Source organism: Podarcis cretensis (assembly GCF_951804945.1).
Source record: "Podarcis cretensis genome assembly, chromosome: 6".
Classification (NCBI taxonomy): Eukaryota; Metazoa; Chordata; class Lepidosauria; order Squamata; family Lacertidae; genus Podarcis; species Podarcis cretensis.
Genome location: NC_137175.1, coordinates 92,307,588 through 92,326,524, shown reverse-complemented (window position 1 = coordinate 92,326,524; position 18,937 = coordinate 92,307,588). Strand labels below are relative to the sequence as shown.

Genomic DNA, 18,937 nt, shown 5'->3' with positions numbered 1-18,937 from the left:
AGCCATCTGCCACCTCTGTGGGGGCTTGCAGATGGGGTTTTCTTGAGGAATCAGTGCTGCTCACATGACATCGTTGTCACCAAAATGTCAGGCCGCTTTTTAAAAACATTTAATTCAACCGCATCGTCTTACGTCGAACGTAACCAAAAGACTTTATAATCTGAACAACAACAGAAAGAGACATTGTACAGTGGTACCTCAGGTTAAGTACTTAATTCATTCCGGAGGTCCGTACTTAACCTGAAACTGTTCTTAACCTGAAGCACCACTTTAGCTAATGGGGCCTCCCGCTGCCACTGTGCAATTTCTGTTCTCATCCTGAAGCAAAGTTCTTAACCCGAGGTAATATTTCTGGGTTAGCGGAGTCTGTAACCTGAAGCGTATGTAACCTGAAACGTATGTAACTCGAGGTACCACTGTACGCTCTTTTGTAATTCATGAAAATCTTTAATAATTAAAAGAACAACAACACTTAATTCAGATTTCCGCTTAACTCAGAAAAGCTGCTAAGAAAAAACAGTCAGTTATACATCTTCAGTCACCACTGGTGTGGCAGATCATTAGAACATTTTTCTTTTTGCCGTGTGTGGTGGTGATTCTAGTGGGTAGTCCCTATTTCCACACCCTTGATTCCCTTTGCTCCTCACTGGAGCACAACCTCGGTGCTTTGTGGCAGCCCAAACAACGTGAATGTGCCAATTTCCGCTGGCTGCATGCTGGAGGTATGTTTGAACCCAGTGAAGCTATTCTTTCAAGATGTCCACATTTGTGGAGGGTTACCTCGGAGATATTGGGACGCGGGTGGCGTTGTGGGTAAAAAATCAGCGCCTAGGGCTTGCCGATCGTATGGTTGGTGGTTCGAATCCCCGCGGTAGAGTGAGCTCCCGTCTTTCGGTCCCAGCTCCTGCCCACCTAGCAGTTCAAAAACACCCCTAAGAGCAAGTAGATAAATAGGTACCGCTTTATAGCGGGAAGGTAAAAGGCGTTTCCGTGTGCTGCGTTGGTGCTGGCTCGCCAGAGCAGCTTCGTCACACTGGCCACGTGACCCGGAAGTGTCTCCAGACAGCGCTGGCCCCCGGCCTCTTAAGTGAGATGGGCGCACAACCCTACAGTGGGACACGACTGGCCCATACAGGCAGGGGTACCTTTACCTTTACCTCGGAGATTCTGGTTTGCCAGAAGTGGCTTAGTCATGCTGGCCACATGACCTGGAAGCTGTACGCCGGCTCCCTCAGCCAATAAAGCGAGATGAGCGCTGCAACCCCAGAGTCGTCCGCGACTGGACCTAATGGTCAGGGGTCCCTTTACCTTTACCTCGGAGATAGGAATCGCAGTACAACCATTTGGACTTTAAAAAATTATAAAGCAAAGGTCCCGTGCAATACTTCTGTATTAGAATTTCAGTACAGTGGTACCTCGGGTTACATACGCTTCAGGTTACATATGTTTCAGCTTACAGACTCCGCTAATCCAGAACTGGTACCTCAGGTTAAGAACATTGCTTCAGGATGAGAACAGAAATCACGCAGCGGCAGTGGGAGGTCCCATTAGCTAAAGTGGTGCTTCAGGTTAAGAACAGTTTCAGGTTAAGAACGGACCTCTGGAATGAATTAAGTACTTAACCCGAGGTACCACTGTACAATGGAACCTCTACTCATGACCACAATCCGTTCCGGTGGCCTGTTCGGACGTCGAAATGGGTCACTGGGAGAGGTGTCTTTCTGCGCAGGCGCGGGTGGCGATTGCCCGCTTCTGCGCATGCATGAACGGTGGCAACCCCCCACCCCACCCCGGTTACTTCCCCGATGTCCTTTTATTTAAAATGCATTTCTGGGTTATTTGTGGGGCATAGGAATTTGTTCATTTTTTCTTCTTCAAAATACAGTCTGGCCCACCACATGGTCTGAGGGACAGTGGACCAGCCCCCTGCTGAAAAAGTTTGCTGACCCCTGCTTTAGATCTTAAGGAAGGCTAAGCTCCTGTTCATTTAATAACTAAGTAAAAGAAGAAATTTTGGCATGTGTAAACCCCCACGGCAGCATACCCTTTCCCCAACCTCACACTACCTCTTATATTTTTGCGTGCCATCCAGCTGTTAATGTTTTTATTAAATTTGCCTTGTTCAGCTGGTAAATGAATGTTCCTCCTTTATCAAATGTGCATATTTTGATGCAGAAATAGAAATTTTAATAGTTGGCTCTCTTCTAGTGGTACTGGAATAGTAGTAATACTGGTAATGGAAGGTGGTACTGGTGTGGTTTTGCACCCTGCACTATGTTCAGGATTAACATTCCAAATAAATGAAATAAACACACCAAAGCATATCTCTCAAGAATTCTGAGCCCAGCAATTTACTTTGTGTACCAGAACTGAACTGCCAGCCCTTCCGTACGTGAATCTACTCTTGGTTACCCCAAGCTTTCTTTATTTTAGCACTATAATTTAGTCGGAAAGGTAGCTGTTTTGCTGCTGCTATTATCAGAAATCCTGGCTGAACTACTGCAAATCACCCAATTTTCCACTAGGATCCAGGTCTACTGACTCAAACCATGTGCTACACAAAGTGATTTCGATGAGGTTTTGCTTGGTCTCATATATATACAGTGGTACCTCAGGATGCGAACAGGATCCGTTCCAGAGCCCCGTTCGCATCCTGAACAGAATGTTAGATGCGATGGTGCGTCTGCGCGTGCGCGGGTTGCGTTTTGCCGTTTCCGCGCATGCGTGTGACGTCGTTTTGAGCATCTGCGCATGCGCAAGCAGCGAAACCCGGAAGTAACGCGCCCTGTTACTTCCAGGTTGCTGCAGAGTGCAACCCAAAAGTGCTCAACCTGAAGCACATTCAAAGCGAGGTATGACTGTATATATTTATAAAAAAATAGCTATCAAAACACTTTCACTCAAATTCCTCACAAAGGTTATTTATTCCAGTTATTTGTAATCTGTTAAAGGCTGTAATGTCAAGGCTGCTCTCAACACAGTTCTGTGTGTAACTCTTGTGTGCCTTCTTTGCCCCCCCCCCAGCAACTCCCCCCTCACTTTGGAGGTTATGGGATTCTCCTTCCTTTAAGGTTTTTAAGCAGAGGTTGGGTGACCATCTGTCATGGATGCTTTAGCTGAGATTCCTGCATCGCAGGGGGCTGGACCAAAGGACTCTTAGGGTCTCCTCAAAGTCTACCCTTCTGTGATTCTATGATCCAACTGAAGGGACACTCAGCCTCCTAAATGGGCCACTGTGATTATATCTTCTGCCTAATCATAAATCTCAGCAGAAGCAGAAGCTCTGAGAAGAGCATTCAAAAGCTTCTGGAGATACATTTAAACTAGGACTTAATAATTAGCAAGGTCTGTTGGACTCCCTTTGTAGGCTCTTGGACACACCCCCCCCATGCCACCCTGGAGGGGCATGTTTATGCTGTGCTATGCTGCAAATTGCCTGGGAGTAATTAATTCTGACCGCTAGCTTCTTCCCTGTTTTTTGATAATAAATTTGACTAGCGGTGTTATATTTTCCAGTTATCTTTGTTTTCTTGGCAACAGATTGCCCCCCCCCCCCCAATTAAATTAAGGGGGCATGAAACTTACCTCCTGCTTACTGTAGCAGGGATGGTGGGGGTGGGGGAAGTTAGGAATATTAGGGAATGAAATTAAAAAGAAGGATGTGAAGTTATTTAGGTATGCAGTGACAGCAGCTAGAATTTTGATGGCCCAGAAATGGAAACAGGAAGAAATGCCGATGAGGGAAGAATGGAGATTGAAACTGATGTAATATGCAGAAATGGACAAATTAACGGGGAAAATTCAGAACCAACGCGATCAGAGATTCACCGAGGACTGGAATAAATTTACAGAGTATATCAAAAATGTATGTGAGGAGCAATTAACCCTTGTTGGCTTTCAAGAAGCTCTGTGAAAATGACTGATAGAAATGCTGCTTAAAAGATATGATAAGATTAAGATTGTTAAAGCGCAATATAAATTTAAGAAATGTGAGTAATTGTGATATTATGGAAAATTGTCAGACAGGCTGAGGGAAGTCTAAAAGATGTATATGTTAGAAGTGGATGTTAAACATGGATGGAATGCATATTGGAAAATGAATAAAAATTAATTATTTAAAAAAAAATTAAGGGAGCATGAAACTTACCTCCTGCTTACTGTAGCAGGGATGGTGGGGATGGGGGAAAGTTTGGATACTACAGTGGTACCTCAGGTTACAGATGCTTCAGGTTACAGACTCCGCTAACCCAGAAATAGTTCCTCGGGTTAAGAACTTTGCTTCAGGGTGAGAACAGAAATCATGCTCCGGCGGCGTGGCAGCAGCGGGAGGCCCCATTAGCTAAAGTGGTGCTTCAGGTTAAGAACAGTTTCAAGTTAAGAACGGACCTCCAGAACAAATTAAGTTCTTAACCCGAGGTACCACTGTATTTAGGGGGAGGCCAGGACTTCAGTCTGAACTAAACGAGAACAGCTTAATCACCGTGCATGCAAATGAAGAACCATAATCTTTCTAGGAAGTTGTCCTCAGTGTTTATTTTGCCTTACTATGGTTTCAATAGCTTCTTTAGGTTTCCCTATTATTGTACAAACCTGCATGACTTGTTTTTACTAGAGAGGCTCATAGGACATGGGCATACACACATAAATACCCCACCCAAATGAGTAGGTATAACCCAGGCAATGGCGGCTTTATTGTAACATTGTCCTCTCCCTTAAAATCTATTTTCTGTCTTCAGCTGGTGTGCATTTTATGTCTTTGATTTGGGGATGGGAGGCTTCAATACCTGCCCTCCCACAAACACCTCATGCATATAATCTGTTTATTTTCCAGTGGGGTTAGAGCAGGAGTTCTTCCCAGTGCAACATGGCCTAACAGTGGCAATTGTGCTATTTGCCTTCTAATATTTCTTCATGCGTCATTTCAAGCCACAAGTAGGGTTTTTTACACGGACATTATTTCTTGTCTTCTTTGCAGTGCATCCATGTGCTAGGGCATTAGCTGAAATTACCCGATATACCTAATTTCCCGATATACCTAATTTTTGCCCTGGTAGCTAAACCTCTGGGAGCCTTAAATGTTGCACTGTTGGCATGAATGGGCATGAATTTAGTCAAGGAACGGATGCAGAGAAAAGGGTGGGTGGACCACAAAATTCTCCAATAAACCTGATTCTGCTGAGAATACATTTTACAAACATGCAGCTAAGTTGGCTCCTTTTGTTGAAGGGTTTGTTAAGCGTTAGCTAAAGAATGCCATGGTCCAGCCTTCACGGTATGAAACCTAATTCTTCCCCTTTCTGGAGCCATGGCATGGGGTGTTTAATTTTTCTCTCTCGGTAGGGCTGCAGGCCCTCCGGTACTCCAGCCAAAAAACACTCATATTTTTGCAGGCTTAGCCCCTAACCCGTTGCCAGGCAGTAAAATGGACGTTTGTCCACCACGGGGGGGGGGGGGAGGTAGGAGAGGCAAAGGGAGACAAGGGTTGTGCTAACAACCTCAGAAATTGTCCCTCTTCAATCTGTTTACTTGACAATGGCGATATTTTATTTACAGAAAGAGCACACTACAAAGGTTTAAAGGAATGACTATGGCAAGCCTCAGATATCTAAATCTCGAAATGTTCCATTGATGGTTCAAGACTGAGACTATTTGCCTCATGACCATGGTTGGAGAGGTTAAAGAGGGACCTTTCAATTTTGCTGTACTTTCGTTCTGTAAAAGAAGAAGAACAAAACAAAACAGGGAGACCTCACCAGCAATGACAGAGCCTCTCTGTCTAAGCTTGGGTCCACCCTTCTTAAAGTAGAAAGGCTTTTTTCAAATGTGTAGTTGTGAACCAGGGCTTTTTCCCCCAGCCAGAACTCAGTTCTGGCACCTCTCAGGTGGGCACCCTTGCCATTATAAGAGAACAAGGGAGGCGTTCATGGTGAGTTCCATCACCTCTTTTATTATTATAGAAAAATAACACTGGTGTGAACACATGCAAGCAAGCAAGAGGGAGCAGGATTGTGATGGCAGCATCGCCCCCTCTGACGTACTGTCTGCACAAATCCACAGCGTATACAAGTGGGACATATATAAACTCTGTACAGTCATACCTCGGGTTACAGCCGCTTCAGGTTCTGTTTTTTCGGGGTACCCACCCGCCGAAACCCGGAAGTACGGGAACGAGTTACTTCTGGGTTTCGGCGGTTGCGCATGTGTAGAAGTGCTAAATCGCGCTTTGCGCATGCACAGAAGCACCACTGCGGGGTGCAAATGTGCATCCTGCACGGATCACGTTCGCAACCCGAGCGTCCACTGTACTCTTGGCCAAGACCTCTGTAAAAGCAGAAAGCAAAAAGCACTCAGTGAGTTCTCAACCATGCATACAGAGCCTAAACACATACAGTTAGTATCCTTGCAGTGTCTGTGCACACAGTCTAATGCAGGCTTCCTCAACCTCAGCCCTCTGGATGTTTTGAGACTACAATTCCCATCATCCCTGACCACTGGTCCTGGTAGCTAGGGCTCATGGGAATTGTAGGCCAAAAAACATCTGGAGGGCCGAGGTTGAGGAAGCCTGGTCTAGTGAATGTATTGGGGGAGGGGGCTGGACTTTAATTTCTGCTGGACTTTAATTTCTCATAATATGTTTCATTTATATGATAAGTTGGTCTATAGAACCATATATTTTGATATGATATGTTGAATCGCATTTGAAAAGAATTTATATAGTTGCATACAGCCTGTTACGTTGTTTGTGTTGTTATCAGCTTTGCAAGGAAGGCTGGCCACACGTTTGGTGACCTGCTGTTGGCAGAATAAACATGCTTTTATTTAGACAGGACTTTGGTCTGTAGGCTGACTTGAAAAAGATGTTGCAATTGATTTTTAAATTGGTTTTTAGTGGTGTTTTGCCTCCTTTGGTTTTATCGTGTTTGTTAGCTGCCTTGAGCACCATTTGGTGGAAAGGCGGGGTACAGAAACATAAAATAATAAATAGTATTCATAAGGTCACAGCATTAGGCATGAAGTGCAAAAAAGGGGCAGAGTGATGTTCTCTCCCCTTTCTTAATACAGTGGTACCTCGGATTACAGACGCTTCAGGTTACAGACGCTTCAAGTTACAGATGCTTCAGGTTACAGACTCCACTAACCCAGAAATAGTACCTCGGGTTAAGAACTTTGCTTCAGGATGAGAACAGAAATCGCACGGCGGCAGTGGGAGGCCCATTAGCTAAAGTGGTACCTCAGGTTAAGAACAGTTTCAGGTTAAGAACAGACCCCCAGAATGAATTAAGTTCTTAACCCGAGGTACCACTGTACTGGAACTCGCAGTCACCAAATGAAGTAAATTCCAGATGGGCGAGGTAATATGCTTCTTCACACGGTGCATAATTAACTTTCAGAATTAATTGCCAAAAAGACATTGTGGTGATCCTGACTTAGAATGTTTAAAAGAGGATTTGACAAATTTGTGGAACAGGAGTGGTTTTCTAAACTAACAGCACTCCCAGATTGCACTCCTTATTATTCAAGGAAAGGCCCTTCCAGAGTTGGTTGCATATCACATCTCTGGCCAGACAAGCCACCAACCAACAGAACCTTGTCAAGATTGAGTTTCAGTATTTTTTCACTCTCATCTGGGGCATTATGGCTTCCAAATGAGCCACACTTGGCTCTGCTTGGGAAAACAGATAGAGATAGGTGCTATCAGTGTATCACTGACACCATCGCCATACTCTCTGACTTCATTTGAAAGTTGAACACAATGGATACTTGAGGGATCCCATAATGTCAATATCAAGGGGCAGAACCGAAGTTGCCTAATATCACCCTCTGCAATCAATCCTCCAGACGCTTCAGGTTACAGACTCTGCTAAGCCAGAAATAGTACCTCAGGTTAAGAACTTTGCTTCAGGATGAGAACAGAAATCGCACGACAGCTGCGCAGCAGCAGCAGCAGCAGGAGGAGGCCCCATTAGCTAAAGTGGTGCTTAAGGTTAAGAACAGTTTTGGGTTAAGAACGGACCTCCAGAACAAATTAAGTTCTTAACCCGAGGTACCGCTGTACCTCCGATCCACAACCCAGAAAACCAACCAGGGTATTACCAACGCAAGCTGTTATTATCTCAAACTCAGATTCACCTCCAGACTTAGCAAATATCAGAAAGAAAGCTTGGCGGCATTGTTTACGGTATGTCCACATCGTTGATCGTTCCAACATGGTAAAAGAAGCATAAACGAACCAAAGTTTTATCATCGTTTTAATGTATTATTTCATTTCCTTTTAATTGTGCATTTGTGGTTAAAAAAAAATTAGATGGGGAAGTGAAACTACTGTAGAAGAAACTTTGTGTTTTGAAAGAAACTTAAGAGAATAAGCACAGCAAGGACAGAATAGGGTGTGGATGGAATTTATTGTTTTCTCTTTGCCCGTCTTTGTTTCCTTAAGCCTTCAAACTTAATAAATGGTGAGTCCTTTGGAGACAGCAATGGATTCTGATGCAATTGCTATCAGCTGCCCAGAGCCCACAGGATAGGATCACCCACCAACTGCCTCTTTCTCAGCCTGGGTTTCTGTGTTTTTCTAAGCACTGCACTGGGGGGGGGGGCGGGCAGGGGGACCACCCTCCAAGCAACCTGATTTGGGGGGAGCAGTTTGTTTCTCCTCTCTCCTCCCCCCCCCCCCCCGTTTCCATTTCCTTTTAGATGGGGAAAACACATTATGCACATTAATGGCAGCTAAACTGTGGAATAAGGAGATGGAGGGAGTTCGTGAATTGTGTCCGTCCAGTATTTATCATGGAATCCCTGACTCTCCACGGCCTGTTCTGGAGGGATTTGAAGGTCATACTTCAAATGCGTCACATGCAACTATCATGGTAACAAACAACAATCTAGAAGCCCCTGTCAATCACGTTCCTTTCTGTTCTGTCATGTCAGAAAAATGTTGTTCGTTGGGAGGGGCAGCCTTGCAAATCCCATCTATTTCCACACCCCCCCTTCCATCTGTGATAGCCTCACAATTAACGCTCTGTGCCAAGGAAAGTCAGTTAAAGAAGGCAAATGTCTCATCAGCCGCACCTGATTGCAACTCCTTCAGTTGCTCTGGATAGTTTTATATCAGGTGTTAGATTTGGTGATAGCCTGTGGCCTCTATCCTATCAAGTAATGAAATAATGAAATGAAAACGAGGCCTGGGGGGCAGAGAGGAATAGGCTAGTTGACTCCTCATCTCACCCTCATGTAATCTGTGAAGTCACTGTTAGTGGAGATTCTGTAGCAGCACTCGTCCATCTGGGGTTTGAGAGGGTCAGGGAGGGAGAGGAGATACATTTTGTCCTTGCGAACCATTCGGAGCGCTGATCTTTTGTCTCCAGTGTGGCAGGGCCCCGGCTGCATGAGCACGCATGTTTGCTGGATGCTCTCACTGCTGCTGTTGCCGGATCTCAGCAGACCTTTGAAAAATAGGACCCTTAGTAAGAGCAGCAAGTGTTTGCAATTAGCTTCCCCATATGGTGGGTTTTGTTTTCTGCATCTTCTCGGCAGAATAAGAGCCAAATATCTGGCATAGCACAATATCCAGTGTGGTGTTAGCTCATCTTACAAAAACCACAGGCTTGTCAGAGTTAAGTGGTGCTTCAGAAAGTCAGCGAAGGAATCTCCCATCCGTCAGTGGGTCAAGCTCATTCTCATGTCTCCTGTTACCAGGCAGCTCAGTGCTGCGTCTACCACAGGATCGTACCTCCTCCTGCTGCTATCCCTGGCCAGGACTGGAAGATTATCTTTTCTTCCTCCCTGGGCTGAATTTGAGATATGATGTGGTGCAGCGCCTTGCGGCTGTCTGTCTGCATTTTCATTGTTCTTTTCTTCCAGCAACAACCACTGGTGGTCCATTTTGCAGGGAGAAGAAGCCCCCTTTCTTAATCAGCCCGGCTTCTTGTTGTTGTTTCAGTCAGTAATATATTTCAATATTTCATTATTGGGAACAATAAATAATAGACGAAATGAAGGTCTGGGGGGGGCGCACTTTAAAAATGAAAAAGCAGATACAGTGGTACCTTGTTTTGAGAACAGCTTTGTTTATGAACAACTTGGATTAAGAACGCTGCAAACCCGGAAGTAGGTGTTTTGGTTTGTGAACTTTGCCTTGGAATAAGAACATGTTTTTCTTCCTGTTGAGTGTGTTCCATTTGTAAATTGAGTCCCCCACTGCTATGGGAAAAGCACGCCTTGGTTTAAGAATGCTTTGGTTTAAGAACAGACTTTGGGAACAGATTAAGTTCGTAAACCAAGGTACCACTGTACATACCTTGGGGTAAGGCTGGAGTATTTGGGCTAGGCTGTTTTGGTGGGTAAGCTGAAAATGCACCCTGAGACTGGAATGATTTAGGAGAGCTTGGTGAATTTGAATACTTTTCAGGGGTGGGTGGCATTATTGACAAGGCAGCCGTAGTTTTCGATTTGCTATTCCACAATGAAAACATTACCGTCTAATGTCTGCTCTTCTCCCCCTTGGACATTGCCATCAAAACGAAGGGCAGTCTGCCGTGCTGCTCTGCCACAGTTTGAAGGAGGAGGAAAGCATTTTTACTGGATGGGGGGGGGCCTTCTGCTGCCTCAGTCATGGTAAGGCGCCCACCTAATAGAAAAGTATACGTATTTGCCCAAGTTGCTGGAAATGGCTCCACAAAGGTTTGTGCATGCTATGTTCAGTTCAACACTAATAATCATTAGGAAGAAAAGAGACTACAATAATTACAATAAATTATGCTCCCGTTACAACAGTTTTGGACATCTGCAGAATTATTACATATTTGGTCTTTCATCTTCAGTGAGATAAATAGAAAGATAAGCAAGACCAGGGACGGCAAGGGCGGTTGTAAGTTTTTGTGTGCCACTGAGCAAAGAAGGTCATCACAATTGTTGTGATGACCTGCAATTAGATTTATGTATGTGTCAGGGAACTGCCATCAGAGCTGGAGACGGAGGGAAGGCTCCAGAGGGATGCCGGAGAGAGTCCCAGTAGGGAGAGAGGCAGCCCATCTGCTGGGGAAGGAAATCAGCGTAACACCAGTGGAGAAGGGGGGCAGAGAGGGGATTTGGAGAGGAGGCTCCAAGACTCTTCGCCAGAAACCAGCAGGGAGAGCACGGGTACTCCGCTGCCCACTCCCTCCCTGAGCAGAAGACTTCCACGCAGGGAGAGTAGGAGGAGACTTGGCATCAAAGAACTTCTTTGCTGGAAGAGGTTCAAAAAACGCCCACTGACGGATTCTGCCTGCGACTGAGACAGCCACGAAGTGAAGGGCTGTCCAGACAGAAAGGGTTCAACCAGGCAACCAAGCCAAGAGTGGCAGCAACTTACGCACAAGCAACCCCTAGAACCATTACAGTATGGCATTCCATGTTGGATCCCTGCCTTTCATATAATGTAGCCCCTGTGGTGTAAGCTTAACATAGGGTTACCAGACGTCCCCGTTTCCCGGGGACAGCCCATGGATTTTCAAATAAGTCCCCGGACAAATTCCATCCCCGGAATGTCCCTGGATTTCATCTAATGTCCCCGGGAAATGCAGCGGCGACAGTCTCAGCAGCCCGGAGCAGTTGGCGCTGGCTGGCTTCAGGAGCTGCTTGGAAGTCCCCATACGATAGTGGTGCAGGGGCTTGAAGATGCAGCTACCGGGCTGCCTACACCTTCCCTGACCCCAGCAACTAAGCTGTGAAAGGAGGCTTCATGCTGCCTATCAGAGCTTGTGTGCAAGCGGGAGGGGGCAGGGATCTCTCAGTTAGGCAACAGGAAGCCTCCCTTCCCAGCTGAGGGATCCCGCCCCCTCCTGCTTGCACGCAAGTAGGAATGGGATTGGGGCTGCTCCGATGGGAAGGGAGGCATCGCGCTGCCCGAGCCTCGCCTCCGCAGCTGCTCTCAGCCCTCCTTCTCCGCCTTCCATGCCTGATCCACTGCACACTGCTCCCCCCCCCAAAAAGAACCAACAACTCAGGGGCTGCCCAGGCTCACGGAGAAAGGAGATATAAGCCTCGGAGGAAGGGGAAAGATCGCGGTTGAGGTCAAGGCAGCAATTGCCCCTCTGCCACCGCCATCGCTGCAGCATCAATGTCTCGAACGTGTAGTATTTATTTATTTTTTTAAAGTGTCCCCGGATTCATTGAAAAAAAAATCTGGTAACCTTAGCTTAACAACCCATCTGGAAACCTGATACAGTGGTGCCTCGCAAGACGAAATTAATCCGTTCCGCGAGTCTCTTCGTCTAGCGGTTTTTTCGTCTTGTGAAGCAAGCCCATTGACAGCTTAGCGGATTAGCGCTATTAGTGCTATTAGTGGCTTTTAGCAGCTTTTGGCGGCTTATTGGCTTAGCGGCTAAGCAGATAAGCGGCTTAGCGGCTTAGAAAAAAGGGGGGGAGGGGAAAAAACTCGCAGGAACTCGCAAGACATTTTCGTCTTGCGAAGCAAGCCCATAGGAAATTCGCACCTCCAAAACGGAAAACCCTTTCGTCTAGCGGGTTTTCCGTCTTGCGAGGCATTCGTCTTGCGGGGCACCACTGTACTGTTTGGCATTTGGAGACAGAGATACCACGATTGGAGCCATGAGACCTTGGAATTGAGGTACCTTGCTTTGTCATTAAGGTTTAGCAAAGCTCACATTTACTCTCACAAGAGCTGAGCACTTGGAAGCAGCTTTAGTTTGATGGGCATCTCATGTCCAGGAATAGAGCAAGCATGTTCAACAGGTAGATTGTGATCTCCTGTTAGATCACTGGACGTCTCTGGTAAAAAAAGCTTGACCCGAACCCCCCAAAACAGGGTTTTCCTTCCTAAAAAAAGCTTAACAACTGTGACCTGAACCCCCCAAAAGGGGGTAGATCACTGCCAGTTTTTAACTCTGTGAGTAGATCACAGTCTCTTGGAAGTTGGCCACCCCTGGCATACAGTAAAGTTGTCATATCTCTAGCTAAACAAGCCTAGCTCTTGCAGAGTTTTGCCGTAATGGCCACTAATAGGAAATCTCAAAAGAGATCCAAATGATTGAGATAAAGAGACATGAATTGACCTTTAAAATGGGCATCTTGGGTGCATAGAAGAAGAAGAAGAGGAGGAGGTGTTTGGATTTGATATCCCTCTTTATCACTACCCGAAGGAGTCTCAAAGTGGCTAACAATCTCCTTTCCCTTCCTCCCCCACAACAAACACTCTGTGAGGTGAGTGGGGCTGAGAGACTTCAGAGAAGTGTGACTGGCCCAATGTAACCCAGCAGCTGCATGTGGAGGAGTGGGGAAGTGAATCCGGTTCACCAGATTACGAGTCTACTGCTCTTAACCACTACACCACACTGGCTCCCAGTGTGAAGATTTGTCACAGCAGCTTCTGCGTTCTGGAGCAAAACCCTTAGGGCTAGGCCTAGTTCATTCAAACAACACATGAGGTAGTAAACTTCCTCCCTGGACAACAGGGATGCCAGCAAGATGGGACGTGGGTGGCGCTGTGGTGTAAACCACTGAGTCTCTTGGGCTTGCCGATTGGAAGGTTGGCGGTTTGAACCCCCATGACGGGGTGAGCTCCCGTTGCTCTGTCCCAGCTTCTGCCAACCTAGTAGTTCAAAAGCACGCCAGTGAAGGTAAATAGCATTTTCATGCGCTCTGGTTTCTGTCACAGTGTCCCATTGTGCCAGAAGTGGTTTAGTCATGCTGTCCACATGACCAGAAAACTGTCTGTGGACAAACGCCGGCTCCCTCGGCTTGAAAGCAAGATGAACGCTGCAACCCCATAGATGCCTTTGACTGGACTTAACCGTCCAGGGGTCCTTTACCTTTTACTTTTTTCTGTGCATGTTCACTGTATGTGGATTGGATCCACAAAAGAGGGCACAATTTGCATGAAAATTTGTATATACTTATTTATACTGTGTTTATAGATGCAAAATTAGGAATAATTTATTAAAAGAAAAATATACACCTCACCATAGTGGAGGAGGCCATAACCAGGTGTAAAAGGTAAAGGAACCCCTGACCATTAGGTCCAGTCATGACTGACTCTGGGGTTGCGGCGCTCATCTCGCTTTATTGGCCGAGGGAGCCAGCGTACAGCTTCCAGGTCATGTGGCCAGCATGACTAAGCCGCTTCTGGCGAACCAGAGCAGCACACGGAAACGCCGTTTATCTTCCCACCAGAGCGATACCTATTTATCTACTTGCACTTTGACCTGCTTTCAAACTGCTAAGTTGACAGGAGCAGGGACCGAGCAACGGGAGCTCACCCCGTTGTGGGGATTCGAACTGCGACCTTCTGATCAAGTCCTAGGCTCTGTGGTTTAACCCACAGCACCACCCACATCCCATAACCAGGTGAGATCCCCTCTAATCCCCATTTGGACCCTCTTGGTTTCAGTAAGCATATGGCAGGGATAGGAAGCCGTCCCCACTGCCCACCCCATAAAAGGTCCCCATAAAGTGTCGTTGACTCATGGGCTGGAGGGATCAACCAGGAGCTGAACATGAGCAATATGACTGATAGGCACAGAATGTCTACAGGCGAACCCATAAACGAAATCTAGAAAAAAGGCCAGCCAGTTGAATTTCTGCCAGCCACACAGCTGTTAAAGAAACAAGAGCCCTGCTCTCTCGCCATGGCAACCTTAAACCATGTCAAGAATTCAAGTTTCTTGAGTCTTAAACTAGTTGCAGGTCTTTCATCACTTGATCTTAGACTAGCAATCCAATACAAGATCATGTGCGATATTTCAGGTGGCAGGGAAGTGTTTTAAGTCAACAGAGATTTACGGCAACCAGTGTTTAGGTGACCAGGTCTGGATAAATTCAAGATCTAACTGGAAGGTAAGCAGTGTATTCTAAGAACCCTTGCTGTGCTCTTTATTTATTTATTTATTTATATTATACATAATAATTTCTGCAATGTGATCAGTACATGTACAACAGCCAGTCATGAACTCCATTCTTTGCTGCAACCTTTTGCTTCTGGGTAGACATGTTACGGCCCTCTTCAGGTTTCTGAGCTCAGCCACTGTGACACTTTCACACATTGCTGCATGTGAGACTGAAGTCTGCAGGTTTGTGATTCCCCCCCCCCCTTGGCTCTCGTGAGCTGCCAAATACATGCACTGTATGTGTGTTTGTTGTGCTGGGAGGGCAAAGCTAGATGGTGATCGGGCAGCAGTAGATCACAGAGATTACTCTCACACCTGTTTCTCCATTTTGCCTCAACCCTCAACCTGTCACAGATGCAGCCCACTTGCCAGAATGTTCAAAATCAAAAGTTTGCAATGGCAACCCTATCTCTGCAAGACGAGCCCTTCTCTTCTCTGTGGCCTGCTTGCCTTTTATGAGAAAGCAGTGTGTCGTTTAAAGTGGAGAAACTTTGGGTCATTCCCCACCCCTTCTGCCCCCGCCACAATCTGGAGCAGCACACAGTCCAGGAAATATTTTAACGCCTTAGTTCAGACTAGTTCAGGGCTTTGCCACCTTGCACCATGGCTATTGCAAGGTTCAAGAAGCTCAAAGGTTGATATTCCCTCCAACCCATGACATAAGGGCTACAAACTGGTGGGTGTTTGGCTAGTTGTGTTCTAGAGTGAGATTTTCCTCAGAAAGCCAGAGGGCACCCTAGTTGCCCTGAACTGAAATTCAGTGACACAAAAAATTGTCAGTAAAAGCAAGATTAAAGCACAAGCTTGGGGCAATGTCATCGCAGAGAAAGAAAAACAAGCAATTTCTGCCTTGCGTTTCCAGCACAAGATAGCCTTAACTTTTGGGGGGAGTAATGGGGTCTGTTCCAAAACCCACTGCTGAGCTGACCACCCCAATCAAGGCCTAAACCTAACACTCTGCTTTGGGCCTTTTGCATGGCAGGCTCTTTGCAGTGAAGTGCAGCAGCTGCTTTGGAGCTATTGCCCCCAGCGAGTTCGTCATGCGAGCCCAAAAAAGTGTCTACCACGTAGGCTGCTTCTGCTGTTGCGTCTGTGAGAAGCAGCTTCAGAAGGGGGACGAATTTGTCCTGAAGGAGGACCAGCTGCTTTGCAAGAGCGACTATGAGAAGGAGCGGGAACTACTCAGCCTAGTGAGCCCAACTGCGTCTGATTCTGGTAAGGGGGTCTTAAGGGTGCTGCTAGTTACTGTGTGCCACAGAAGGGCTCTTGTTGTGATATTTGGGGGTCAGGATATCAAATGTTCCCCGGTGACATTCCCCAATCTGCTCTTAGTTTTATAATTCGAAATCCTCTGGGCTGCAAAATATCTGTTCTTTATTTCTGATTCACACCAACCCCAGGGGAAGGGAGCAATGTTGTTGTTGTTGTTCAGTCGTTTAGTCGTGTCCGACTCTTCGTGACCCCATGGACCAGAGCACGCCAGGCTCTCCTGTCTTCCACTGCCTCCCGCAGCTTGGTCAAACTCATGCTGGTAGCTTTGAGAACACTATCCAACCATCTCCTCCTCTGTCACCCCCTTCTCCTTGTGCCCTCCATCTTTCCCAACATCAGGGTCTTTTCCAGGGAGTCTTCTCTTCTCATGAGGTGGCCAACATATTGGAGCCTCAGCTTCAGGATCTGTCCTTCCAGTGAGCACTCAGGGCTGATTTCCTTCAGAATGGATAGGTTTGATCTTCTTGCAGTCCATGGGACTCTCAAGAGTCTCCTCCAGACCATAATTCAAAAGCATCAATCGTTTCAGCGATCAGCCTCCTTTATGGTCCAGCTCTCACTTCCATACATCACTACTGGGAAAACCATAGCTTTAACTATACGGACCTTTGTTGGCAAGATGATGTCTCTGCTTTTTAAGATGCTGTCTAGGTTTGTCATTGCTTTTCTCCCAAGAAGCAGGCGTCTTTTAATTTCGTGACTGCTGTCACCATCTGCAGTGATCATGGAGCCCAAGAAAGTAAAATCTCTCACTGCCTCCATTTCTTCCCCTTCTATTTGCCAGGAGGTGATAGGACCAGTGGTCATGATCTTCAGCTGAAGCTCAAGGGAGCAATATTTAAAAGCAATAGAATAAAACACACCTAACTTTAAAACAAGCAAGCAAGCAAGCAAGGAAACAATAAAACAAACAAACAAACCTGTATCTGATTAAAATAACTCCATATCTGCTTAATCCATCAAAAAACTCTGTGGAGAATGTTCCCTCACAAACCTGTTTCTGGATTGTGTCTGAGTTCTGACTTAGCCTTCTCCCCAACATGTTAGTGTTCCATGCACAGCGAATTGTTTTGCAAGGAGGAGTGATAAATATTGTGGCCCAACAGCCACAAACTGAAGGAGCCCAGCCTCAGCCCAAAGGTAATTTTGTAAACTCAGTTAAAACTAGGTTTCGGACTCTGTCAAGTCTCGTGCATTGTCTTGAACTGCCCAATTATCCCCCCCCCCCGCCCCACTTATCATTGTGAATAAATCTTGAAGCAGTTTATAAAGAAGTAAATAAAAATGCATTCAAAACCATTTCAGTTTCAAAAATAGTACAGGTATCTCATACCATTCAAGGCAGTAGGATCAGTGCTACAAATCAGGGGAACAAACAAGCGAGCTTTTAATAAATGCCAGATGCACTCAAAGGTTGATGGCTCCTGAGTGCAAGAGGGCAGGCACAACTATGGAGAACGCTCACTTTTATAGGGTGACCAGATGATGTTCCACAAGTTCCGGCACAAAACTTCTTGGGAAGATCTCAGGGATCTACTGGGTCTGCACCCTTTCAGTCCCTTGTTATCTAATGTCCCAATGGTCTCCTTGACCTCTTTCTTACTTCTCATGTATTTAAATTTTTTCCCAGAAAACTATTGCTCTTAGTGTTTTTATCAATATCCTCCTCATTTTTTTTATTTGCTTGCCTTATTTTCAGCTGATATATGTTTTCCTTGAGTTTGTACCCTTTTTTTTGGTTCTCATTTGGTCAAGACTCGCATTTTCCGAAGGAAGCCTTATTGCCTCTTATGATTTCCTTTGTTTCTTTGTCATGACTCAAGCATGCATCTGTCCTTTCAGTGTGAGATTCGTTGTTACAACACATTATCCTTTAGTCGTCTCCTTGATTTCTTCCTCCATCTCAAGATCACCTTCCAAATCTTTGGTCGGGGTCAGGGGCGGGCAGTGCTGAGCAGTGGGCAGGGACCGCACGTCCAATCAGAAACCAAGAAACGTTGAAACAAAGTTAGCAACTGGGCCTTCAGTACCCTGGACAGATCACAAGGAACAGACAATTTCAGCAGGTTCTTGGCATCTCCTGAGCTTTTCCATACCCCCTGTGGTTCTGAGGGTGCCAATCCCTTGGGAGAATCTGATTCAGTGGGTGCTGCCTTCAGAGATACCAGTCTATGGCTTGAAAGACTGTTTGCTTGGGTGCTGGGGCCTTAACACTTGTGCAGTTTCTGCCATTGGCCCTCCTGGCATTCTTCTCCCTCCATGTCAGAGTCTTGGCTCTGGTTGGAGCAACGAGAGAGATAAGAGGCAGAGAGCAGGATTGAGTACGAGTGTACATAGGAAAAGTTTTCTTCTTTTGCCAGCTGTAAATCCAAGAGTGGGGATGAGACCTTTTTCAGAGAAAGGTTAGGATTGTAGGACGGACCGGACTCTCTCACACACTCACCCACATCACAAACAGCACCATGATGGCTTTGATAATGACAGTTTTGACAGAGAGGTGACATTAGAAAATACAGCTGCCACGTAGAACAAAACCAGCAAAATGCTGCCATCTTCTGGCAGACAGGCGGTAAATAGAGTGAAGTAACTAGATACGCAATGAGAAAAAGCCAGGTTTGATTGAAAAGACTCAGATAGTTGCTCTGCCCAGATAGTTCTCAGAAGTGAGAGCAGTTGCATCACGTTCTTCGCGAAGGAGACTGGGCTCAGTGGAGCAGAAGACCGAGACTGCCAGACTTGGCCTATTGAGCCTCAGGCCCATTCCACGGCTTGCTGCCAGGTTG

General features: G+C 46.1%; 1 protein-coding gene across 2 annotated transcripts in view; it reads left to right on the top strand.

Moving 5' to 3' along the window:
• LMX1A (LIM homeobox transcription factor 1 alpha) overlaps positions 1-18,937 on the top strand; it is a 76,178-nt gene that overhangs the window by 41,946 nt on the left and 15,295 nt on the right. For both annotated transcript variants that reach the window (XM_079981635.1, XM_079981636.1), the window contains one exon: positions 15,865-16,097. In XM_079981635.1, the coding sequence (XP_079837761.1) occupies positions 15,865-16,097 (233 nt within the window). The remainder of the gene's footprint in view (positions 1-15,864; positions 16,098-18,937) is intronic.